Consider the following 12,296-nt stretch of genomic DNA (forward strand, 5'->3'; position numbering starts at 1 on the left):
CAGTATACTCAGACTCCTTCAGGGCACTCACAGCCACTAGACAATTTAGCTCTTCTCATCCAGCTTCTCTGAATATCCAATGTTTGCTTTATTGGCTTGCATCCCTTTACAAATTAGCCTTAATTTTGTTGGGTGCCAGCCCTTGTTGGTGTCAGAGGTAATGAAGAAGCATTATACAGAAGGCAAATTTGTAAGAAAACTGAATCATTGATTATCCCCCAGTTCCCAATACTGACATGAAATTTCCTATCCATTCTTATATTAAAGAATTGGGAAAGTAAATGTAACTCTTTCTCTGACAAGAACTTAAAATATCATAAAATCCACCCATCGATCAAGTTTTGGTCATCGCCATACTACAGAAATCATGGACTCAAGAGAGACTAGGTTGAGTGGATTGCAGTAGATTATATTAATTTGAGTCACAATTTCACCCTGGAGGATGAAAGACCACCAGTGTGTGGGCCTTGTGATATTTTCCTTATTGTGGAACACATACTGTCCAAAGTGTGTAGATGAGAGGAGACAACATTGAATAACAGGTTCAATAGGAAAAGTTTTAATTGAAGGCATAAAATCATGGACTTTTTATAAAACCTATTAACATTTTTATATTCAACAGTTTTTATCTATGACTAGATAATTAATAACTAATTTATCAGTTCTACCTGCTAACCACTTTTCACAACAGTTTGGAATAATCAGATGGTTCCAGTGCCAGGCCATCAGATCAAACTTTCATATATCAAATCAAAATGTTAAAGGCCCCTCCAAGTGGAAGTTTTAATTTTCATTATATTTTGCAGTGTATCTGTTGGAATACTGACCACACATTTGAAATTAAGGATTTGTATTTAAAAGATTTAATTATATTTAAAAAAATATATATTTTGAGCTATTTATAATCTATAAGAAATTCTTTTCTTGAAATCAATGTAATGAATTCCAGGCTTGTTCAGCGTACTTTGTGTCATCACCAGAAATTTTTCTTTTTCAGGGCTGGTATAAGATTTTTGAAAGTTAAGGCCAAACTAAAGCTGGCTTTACTTTACAATTTAAATGTACCTAAAGTTTTCATGGAAAACGTTAGGAAAAACCCAAACAAAGTGGCCTTTATTTATGAGGGACAGGAATGGACATTTGCACAGGTCAGTGATCTTGTTAATCTCATGGTTTGACATATGGTTTTAATCTTTCAAAACAGTGTAATGCATTGTGTAGGGCATCACAGCTTGAATATCTAGATATCTGCAGCTTTAAATATTAAACTGCTCACCTCTTATGTAATACACATACTGTACTCACATAGTATATCTTCTGTACTGTACTATCGACAAGAAAAGTGAAGATACGGTTTTCTTAAATCTTCGGACATGTATTGCTCAATAATACCACACCTGGCAACTCTAGAAAGGGCGTGGAGCTTTAAATTCATCGTGTTAGTTGCTTTCTAGATTTCCTGTAACTTTAAACCTTAAAGTTTGTATCAAAGTCCTATAATCATTTATACTTGAATACAGTAACAGCCTCTATACAGTGAACCCCCCGTATTCGCGGGGGATGCATCCCACACACCCCCGCGAATAGGTCAAATCCGCGAATGCTTAAAACCCCTCTAAAAACACTTAGAACTGCCCATTTTGATAGCTTAAACCAAGAAAAACCCTGTAAAAATGCTTATACCTGAGTATTTTAATAGTTTTATCACAAAACGTGCATTTATTCATGAAAATTATATGAAAATACAGTAATCAGTGAATATTTCTCAGTGAAAAATACCGCGAATGGGCGAATTTTCGCGAATGATGGCTAGATATGTTCCACAGAGAAACCCGCGAATGCGTGAGTCCGCGAACCATGAGAACGCGAATACGGGGGGTTTACTGTACTATTCATTAATGTTGGTTTGGTAACGTCAGTTCAAAGTAGAGTATCGATTGTCGAGAATTTCTCGACAGTAATTCAGTTTACTGGCTCTTGTCTGCTGTTCCGGACCTGATACACAGTCTAAAAGAGACTCCGACTTCGAACCAGCACCACAGGTGGTGGCCACACAAGAGTACATTTTTAAAAGTTTCACTACAAAAATTATACTATACCACAGAAAAACACCCAAGCTAATGAACTTATATTGCTACAGACTAACTGCAAATTTACAACGTTACGTTAATGCAAGATTTAGCTGGGTTCGTAACCAAAACACATTTACAATGAACAAAGAAAGAATTTCTGGAACGTGGGAATTGGCAGTCAAGATTCAAAAAGTTACCTCATTTCTGTTACAGATCACTAAAATCGCAACTTGATCAAGCCAGACTTTACGACATCTGTCGATCCTTTTCACTGGCACACCAGGGTCGAAATCATGACGTTGGTGTAGAGCTTGTAGATATTCAGTGCTCCAATGTGACCGCAAGGCACGTAGAGCGTCATCTAACTTGAAGTATTCAGCTCGAGCCTTCTTAGTTGTGAAAGTATCAGGCATACTTTTGTTTGGGGCTGTGGCAGGCAGCAAATGGATGGTCCTACCTCTTAGGAGATGCGACAGACTGAGGACCTCATCCTTATGGCTATCACCACAATAAGTAAGAAGTCGATTGTTGACGACAAACTCCGCCTCTTTTAACTAATGTTCTTGCGTGTTCCTTGTTGAACAATGCTCTATTGAGTGAGGCTGCCAGGGCATGCTTTGCCACCCCAGTTAGTCTCTTAGACATTCTGCCCTTCCAAGGAGAACGTGGAGTTTAGAAGTACCATTATATTCTTCTTTCTCAAGTACGCCTGAGTCATGTCCTCATCGCAGAGATTGGCTAACAAGTTGCTTGAAGACTTGAAGGTTGGGTGATTATCGGAGTAGGTAACTGTAGAATAAAGGATACCTCCCTTGCCCTTTTGGCTATGAAGGTGTTTTTGTTTTCAACTTTGCTACCCACCCATGTGATAGCTACTTTACTGTCTCCCCAGATCGTTACCTTACTACATTTAAAGATGTAGCTGAGATACTTGGCTAATCTGGCCCCGATGATTAAAGCCATTAGCTCTAATCGTGGGATCGTTAGCGCATGTTTCGTACGAGGGGCAATTCTCAGTTTGGCAGTTAAGAGATAGGTCTCCCCATTGACATTTCTGTCATAAGCTACTCCACCATAGGCTTTCATGGAAGCATCACAAAAAATATGTAATTCTGAATTTTCTGAGGCTATTCCCCTTTTGAATTTTAATTTATCTATCTAGAAAATCAGCGAGTATTTCTCTCGCTTCTGCTGCTCTCTCAGGGGTTACCACATCGCCCCAACCCACTTTCTTGTTCCACAGAACTTGCAAAAAGTTTTTACTTTTGACAAAAATTGGAGATATAAAACCTAAAGGGTCAAAGTTTGACACAGCTAAGGGCAATGTCTTTCGTTTGGTGGGTACCCATTTATTTTTTATCACTCCCCCTTGAACAGTTTGAGTGACAAAGTGTTGGATTCATGGTTCCAAATCATTCCAAGAACTAGAATTTCTACTGGCTCTTCAGCATGAACTTCAGAATCAAATTGCACATTGTTACTAGCCCATCCCCTGAGCGGTATGTGAGCACGTTCCAAAATTGCTTTGACTTGGACTGAATCTTCAATCATGTTCCCTGCAGAATCATAGGTTTTAATAAAACTGCCAGCATAAAAGTGCTTTAAGAGCTCATCTCTACTCTCCTTTTGCAGATGAGTTTGTAAGACTTGCTGCAAGAGGTAGGGGCTCGAGGTTACACCAAATATGACTACTTGGACCTCAAAGGTGGTAATGTTGGGTGAATTTTTTGGTTACAGAAAACGAGCATATTTGGCGTCTTTGGGGTCTAGGATAACATGGTGAAATGCCTTAGAAATATCGGCTGTTACAGCTTAAGGCTTGATCTGAATCTTAACGACAACTCAAATAACACTTCTACTAAGTTAGAGCCGACATATAGAGCTGTTAAATGACCGCCGACCACTTTGCTTTGAAGAAGCATTAAACACTACTCGGATTGGTGGGTCACGCTTTCCTTAACTACCCCACAGTGAGGCATATAATAGCCGTCGATGACTGGGCTTGTTACTTTTCGAATGAACCTGGTATCTGCATACATTTGAATCATGTCGGAATATTGCTGATGGTACATGGAATCACGACTGAAACAACCTTCTAACGATTTCAAGTGAGTAGTTGCAAGCTTATAATTGTAGTTGGCCTCTAGCAGTCATGGAACGGCAGACTGACCTGGTAACCTTACGAGGTTTGTTTAATGCTGCTCACAACGTCGCATCACGGCATGGTGTGCAACAGTGAATTGCTCATTGGGTTGAATGCCCAGCATATCTAATCTCCACTACTCATCAGTGCCACATTCTCTCTTGAATTCTACACACACATAATGTTCTTATGACGGACGTGTCAACGCCCTGTCTTGCCCAGCCTGGGAGTCTCCCATAAGGGGATACTCCATTAGATGTTACAAATAAGCTTATGCCTTCACATTTCTCTAAGCCTTACACAAAATGATTGAAACAATCATCTCTAATTAAAATCTCTACATTTTGAAGTGTGTCACATTCAACCTCCTGATCAGCAAGTATGTAACACTTTTGTTGCAAATGTTCTCATACATTCATCAGCTCGATGTAGTGAATAGGTGTGTTTACTTTATCATGAACCAACAACCGTAACCTCAGGACTCGTTGGCCTATTCACGGCCGGCATGCTACTAAATTAAACTCTCTGTTAATCACATCAGCTGCAAAGGGTGCATATTCAATGAAACCTTTTTGATGATGGGAAGGTTCAATTCAGCAGCCAGATGGTTACTTTGGCTTCTAGTGTTGAAAAATAGTTGGGTCACACATTCCTTATTATTATTACTGTGAATGGTAGCTGAAGCAGTCGGCAATAAAGTAGTTGGCAAGTCCACGCTATTAGGCGAATTCAATAGTCTAGCATTAACAGATGGCTTCTCATCTGATTTGTTGCATTGATTGTTTATGTTAAGCTTTCTCTTCAGGCTCTCTTTTTGATGGTTCCGAGTCTGAGTGGTGGCTTTAGACACAGTGTTGGATCTAGGAACAGTGTTACTAGTTGAAGCTACGTTATTAGAGCAAATGAGGGTACAGTGACGTCCTCCACAATTTTTGCAATTCTGGTTACTACGATACTCATGACCACGATGTCCTTTCACAAGGCAGTTGAAACAATGTTGGTTTTGCATTAAGACCTCTTATGGTCTTTACGCCGACAAATTTGCGGCAATCATTCGTATTGCAAAAGGGGCCAGATTTGACGCAAGCAGCGGATGATGGCTGTTCGGTCTTAGGCTTTGAGGAGTTTGACAATGATGTCACAATTACAACATCACTCAAAGTACGAATGTGAAAGTCTAGACTCTAGAGCGTCATACAGCTCGGTTACTGAATAATCTGACTTATGCAAAAAGTTGACAACTTGCGGATAGACTACCCCCATGATAAGTTTCTTGTTCACTAAGTTAAGTACTGTCCCTTCCCTGCCTAATGTGGGACTGTGTTTGTCAATTTGCTCCAACACAATAGCAAGTTCGATTGGGAATTTCTTGAGGCTTTCGTGCTCAAAGGTAGGTATAGGCAAATCCCCGAGGCGATTGAATAACATCTGTTCGGAGTTACCATATAACTTTTTTAGCAAAAGGATCGCTACGTCATAGTTCTCCACGGTGACACTCAACAACTTTATTAATGTAAGTAGCTCTTCTTCTAGCATGCTAAGTAGGTGTGTGAACTTGATGATTGGATTTAGCTCTGAATGGTTGTGCACACAGACATCGAAAAGCTGCTTAAATGTTGCGTATTCACTCATATTCCCTTTAAAGACAGGTAATTTAATCTCCCTTAATTTCCCTTGAGATGGTTGATAAGTCTGGGAAAGCTGCGAGACTCACCTGAAGGGCGCCTTTAGCAGCTCTAACCTCACTGAGTGCATTGCACACATCTTCATTGGAGACTTCCTCTAAATTGACACCAGACCTAAAGATATCAGCAAGTTTGTCATGATCTCGATCAATCTTCATAATGAGATCCCGATACATCTCTGCAGGTTGAGTCCGTAGCAGTTCTTGGTTTGACTCTTGTACAGTACATAATGACTAAGGAGAGTTATAAGGACAGTTACTTTAGCCGCCATTTTGCCTAGTTACTAGTTACGCACTTGGGAGTTGCAAATCTCTGTGGTTATGCCAAAATGATTGCATGCTCTTGCAATCCGGTACTGCAGATCACCAGCGTTTGACAGGTTTGGGCTCGACCGCTGCCAGATCGTTGCCCCGATAATGAAATCACTCGTATCCTACGTGTCCAGAATCCCGCGTTACTCTAATGCTACCCAAAATGGTATAGCCTGGCCACCAGTGTCCTGGCTCATCATCTGTGTATCTGCCATCGAAGGACCAAATGTCAAGAATTTCTCAATGATAACTCAGTTTACTGGCTCTTGCCCGCTGTTCTGGGCCTGACACACAGTCTAAAAGAGACTCTGGCTCCAAACCAGCACAACAGGTGGTGTCTACACAAAATATGAGTACATTTTTAAAAGTTTTACTACAGAAAATATACTATAACACAGAAAAACACCCAAGCTTACATTCAAAAAGTTACCTCGTTTCTGTTATAGATCACTAAAACTGCAACTCGATCGAGCCTACGATTGTAGTGTTACTGCTTGACGTGATACACATCAACGCAAAGTAAAGATTGGCGTCGATCAAGTTGGAATAAACAACAGTACAATTACCTAATGCTTCTAGAATGATCTGGCAAATGGCTGGTTGCCCAGGAAAGACACACATAAAACACGTCTAACTTGTAAGCATGCTAGATGATGAGTGAAAAGGGCGATGCTCTGACATGGCCAAAAGCATTCTTTTCAGAAATTTCAAATTTACAGTTACATTACTACAAGTAAGTTTTAGTTCCAAAACTTAAAGGTGTAACATACAGTGCACTTTTCAAGAATAAAGGACATGCAGCAAATGAAATAATACTAGCATTTTCCAAATCAGAACCATCACGTAACTTCCACGTCATCATTTCTTGACGCGCAATCACTAAGTTCGCCAAATCCACTTATATCTGAACCGACTAGAGAGGAGGTTTTGGCAGCAAAATCCATGCAGAAGATTTTGTTGACATTGATCATCCTTCTTTAAAACCTACCATGACACCTGATTCATGACACTAAAATGATGTAAAATACATGCATAATTGGAAACGACTGGTTAAATACTGAGAGAAAATGTTTTAAAATTTGGGCAATATCGAGTGGAAATCATGATGAACAATACAGGAATGAATGCAATATTATGATGATAGAGAGAGAGAGAGAGAGAGAGAGAGCGTAAGCATATGTCTATCTATAGAGATACTTAATTCATTATATTTTCTTTGAGAGATTGATTATAATTTATTTTTAAAATATGTTTTAGAAGTGGAGAGAGAGAGAGAGAATTATAGTACTGGTGGTGGACTTGTGATGGGAAAAGGCTACAGTCATTCTTTCTGTCTTGATATAGTCTCTACTTTTGAAAATCGATTTTCATCCACAAATTATTCACGAAAAAAGCTGTGTAAAGTAAAAATATTTATTGCCACAAATACCTCGATATCTACTGCACGGGCAGCAAAAGTTTTACATCGTGCAAAAAATGCTAATGTATTGGGGGATCTTGCAGTCTCGCGGCAAAGTAATGCAGCCGTGTTATCTGTGTAGGCTAACTCCGAACTGCTTGCAAAAGGAGCATAGCCAGAAAATCTTCGGATTCACAGGCTACTGTAACCTTTATAAACATTTCCTTTTGATGACAGGAGCTTTGTAGACAGCTACTAGCATTCGACCCATGTCATCGTCAAAGTTATCAGTGCTAAAGCTGTTTCGCCAGTATCCAGTGGCTTGTGCATTCCCGCCTGAGGTACTCGGGCTCCTCCTCACATCTTAGAGAATACTCTTGTGGATTTAACTAGATTAGCTCAACCTACATTAGCCGTCATAACATTGACTACCATTAACGTCAGCTAACTTTAAACGCTTTGAAATACAAAAATAAATTTGTAGAAACGAAAATAATAACCATTACCGCTTATGATGATGCAACAGTAATCCTGTTCATAGAGGAAAACGAGTAAATATTGTCGTCGTGATATGGAATAACGCAACCAGCTGGGCCGCACTATCTTCCAGCTACTTCGGACATGCATGGTGTCTTCAAGTACCTGAACGTTTTTATTTTGCAGATTTAATATATATGATATAATTTGCGTTGTATTTTCATATTGTAGAGTAAATTTACCCAGATGATGTATTTTCTGTAAAAAAAAAAGAGTAAAAAATGCGCCAAAGTTTCTTCGGTGCAATAGAGTTTTCTGTACAGCTGCTACAGCGTATAATCAAGGCCACCGAAAACAGATCTATCTTTTGGTGGTCTCGATATAATGCTGTATGAGCTGCGGCTCATGAAACTTTAACCACGGCCCAATAGTGGCCTATCCTACATCGTTGCCCGGAAGCACGATTATGGCTGACTTTAACCTTAAATAAAGTAAAAACTACTGAGGCTAGAGGGCTGCAATTAGGTATGTTTGGTGATTGGAGGGTGAATGATCAACATAGCAATTTGCAGACCTCTAGCCTTAGTAGTCTTTTAAGATCTGAGGGCGGACAGAAAATGGCGGACGGACAGACAAACCCAGCGCAATAGTTTTCTTTGACAGAAAACTAAAAAAATTGAAATTCGATGAACAAAAGCTAATGAAAAGTGTATCATAACTTTTCTTGCTGATAGTACACGTTCATGCTTTGATCTGATATTGGGAGGTTTTGGAAATATAAGAGTAGGTAAAACAATTCCAGTTGTAACCAGTATTTGTTTACATTACCTCTTCCTGGGTATTTTTACTGTAATTTTATATGTCTCCCTCTTTTACAGGTTGATGAGTATAGTAATCGAATTGGCAACTTCATGACAGAACAAGGTTTTAAGCATGGTGATAGCATCGCTTTATATATGCACAATCGTCCAGAATATGTCTGTACATGGCTTGGTTGTGCTAAGGTAATGTGAATTGCATTTTCCATACGAAAGATAAACTTCTTATTTTACTGGTACGTAATGCCCAAAAGATGGAAAGAGTCAAGTGCCAATTTCCACTGGAAACAAAAGAATCTTGACTTACTCTAAATTAAATTCTCCCTGCCACCAAAGGGACCCTCTGTCGTGCTTCTGAGTGTTGGTTGGGGCCATTGCAAAGTCGTTTATTTTTTTCATCTTTTAACAAAGTCAACTTAGTGAATTCAGTTTAGCTGTGTGAATGAGCATCCTATTAATGAATCTTCAGAAATGATAACTGTTGTTGAAAGTATGGCATAAAGCAACCGATATAGATCTTGTTTGGGTTTAAAAACCCACACAAGATATGGGGTAATTTTCTTGTTATGGCTCAAGTTTTAATGTTTTTAATATGTATATATATTGTCATAAACTGTCCTTGGTTGAGGAGAGAATTGGAACAGTTTTTCTTTTAGTGACTATCTACGTACCAAGGGAGGTCCTTAGTTTATGAACAAAAGGAAAACTACTGGAAACTCACCTTAGAATCTTCCTGGATTTATGTAAATAATTAAGGTCGCCATTTGGAATTAGAATTCTTTTACAGTTAAAAGGGGTTTATTTACAGAGACTGGGGCAAATATGCAAGACAAAAAAAAAAAGACTGTAAAATGTAACCAATTACAACCACATAAATTACATACAGTATATCAATAATGCAGTGATTTGCAAATAAGCACTGTAAATATGAAGGGCCTCAGATACAACAACCCCATGATAACAACTGACGCTGTTATGGTAAAATTACATCAGATCACAGACAATAGTGCATTGGAAGGGGTGAATTCCAGGGTAATGGCAATCAGTTAATTAAGATGGTTTCTGCGGGAGCAACGAAGTCTTGTAATTAGGCTGTGACCAGGAATGGTTGTGAAATTTGGATGGCAGTCAGAACTAGTGGGGCATAGATTTGCGGACTGAGCAAGGAATTTATGGCACCTGGAATAGAGGGCCGGAGTTAGTACAACACAGAAGAGCAAGGAAGTTTCCCTGCTATCCATTAAACCATAGCTCTCTGCACGGGGAGAAAACAAACACTTATATCACTTAGACTAATTTGCCCTTAATTTACACTGGGGAAGGGATATTGGAATACTTATCACTGAATCATATAAACCCTTAAACGCCTACTGGACGTATCATACATGGACTAAAATTGTCTGTTGGGTGCCAAGTGGACGTACCGTACGTCGACTACAAAAAATTTCAACCTTCGGTCAACTTTGACTCAACCAAAATGGTTGAAAAACGCAATTGTAAGCTAAAACTCTTACATTCTAGTAATATTCAATCATTTACCTTCATTTTGCAACAAATTGGAAGTCTCTAGCACAATATTTTGATTTATGGTGAATTTTTAAAAAACTTTTTCCTTACGCCCGCGTGGTAACTCGGCTGAAAATTTCAGAAATTCTTTCGTCATTTTGTTGTAATTTTTGCACTGTTTTATATTAGCCGTTACATAAAGTTTTATATATGAAAATGTGCGCAATTTCATGTAAAATACAGCAAAATACAACCCATGGTTGTAGCTGTATCAGTTTGGAAATATTTTCATATAAACCACGATAACTGCCAAAATTTCAACCTTCGGTCTACTTTGACTCGACTGAAATGGTCAAAAACGCAATTGTAAGCTAAAACGCTTACATTCTAGTAATATTCAATCATTTACCTTCATTTTGCAACAAACTGGAAGTCTCTAGCACAATATTTCGATTTATGGTGAATTTTTGAAAAAAAACTTTTTCCTTACGTCCGCGCCAGAAATTCTTTCGTCACGTTGTCGTAATGTTTGCACCGTTTTATATTAGTCGTTACATAAAGTTTTATATATGGAAATGTGCGCAATTTCATGTAGAATACAACTGAAAATAACTCATGGTTGTAGCTTCTATCAGTTTCGAAATATTTTCATATAAATCACGATAACTGCCAAAATTTCAAGCTTCAGTCAACTTTAACTCGACCGAAATGGTAAAAAAACGCAATTATAAGCTAAAACTCTTACATTCTAGTAATATTCAATCATGTACCTTCATTTTGCAACAAACTGGAAGCCTCTAGCACAATATTTCGATTTATGGTGAATTTCTGAAAAAAAACTTTTCCTTACGTCTGCGCCGCGTAACTCGGCCGAACATCTCAGAAATTCTTTCAAATCACGTTGTCGTAATGTTTGCATCGTTTTACATTAGTCATTACATAAACTTTTATATATGAAAATGTGCGCAATTTCATGTAGAATACAACAGCAAATAGCTCATGGTTGTAGCTTTTATCAGTTTTGAAATATTTTCACATAAATCACGATAACTGCCAAAATTTCAACCTTCGGTCAACTTTAACTCGACCGAAATGGTAAAAAACGCAATTGTAAGCTAAAACTCTTACATTCTAGTAATATTCAATCATTTACCTTCATTTTGCAATAAGTTGGAAGTCTCTAGCACAATATTTCGATTTATGGTGAATTTTTTAAAAAAACATTTTCCTTACTTCTGCGCGGTAACTCGGCCGAACATCTCTGAAATTCTTTCGTCACGTTGTCGTAATATTTGCACCGTTTTATATTAGTCGTTACATATAGCTTTATATATGAAAATGTGCGCAATTTCATGTACAATACAACATAACTCATGGTTGTAGCTTTTATCAGTTTTGAAATATATTCATATAAATCACGATAAATAGAAAAAATTCGACTTTCAGTCAACTTTAACTCGACCGAAATGGTTGAAAACTGCAATTGTAAGCTAAAACACTTACAGTCTAGTAATATTCAATCAATTAGCTTCATTTTTCAACAAAAGGGAAGTCTCTAGCACAATATTTCGATTTATGGTTAATTTTTGAAAAAAACTTTTTTACGTCAGTGCGTTACAAATTCATGCATCATTTTGTGATAATATTTTCTCTGTGTTGCTTTGATCGTTTTACAATTTGTTATATACCAAAATCATCGCAATTTAGTGTACAATACAAAGAAAAACAAAATAACCCGTTAGCTTCAACCGTTTTGCTCACAGCGCGATTTGTATAAAATTATATATGAAAAATTTTTTTGCGCTGTCATATATTTCAATATTTATATATGATAATGATATTTTTTTTTCATTTCTGATGGTTGCATACTAAACGTCAGGCAATG

General features: G+C 37.9%; 1 protein-coding gene across 1 annotated transcript in view; it reads left to right on the top strand.

Moving 5' to 3' along the window:
- LOC136849330 (long-chain fatty acid transport protein 4-like) overlaps window positions 1-12,296 on the top strand; it is a 431,083-nt gene that overhangs the window by 73,837 nt on the left and 344,950 nt on the right. Inside the window, exons 3-4 of the mRNA XM_067122690.1 lie at window positions 998-1,148; window positions 8,966-9,091. Of these exons, the coding sequence (XP_066978791.1) occupies window positions 998-1,148; window positions 8,966-9,091 (277 nt within the window). The remainder of the gene's footprint in view (window positions 1-997; window positions 1,149-8,965; window positions 9,092-12,296) is intronic.

Source organism: Macrobrachium rosenbergii, chromosome 20, assembly GCF_040412425.1.
Source record: "Macrobrachium rosenbergii isolate ZJJX-2024 chromosome 20, ASM4041242v1, whole genome shotgun sequence".
In the NCBI taxonomy this organism is placed as follows: Eukaryota; Metazoa; Arthropoda; class Malacostraca; order Decapoda; family Palaemonidae; genus Macrobrachium; species Macrobrachium rosenbergii.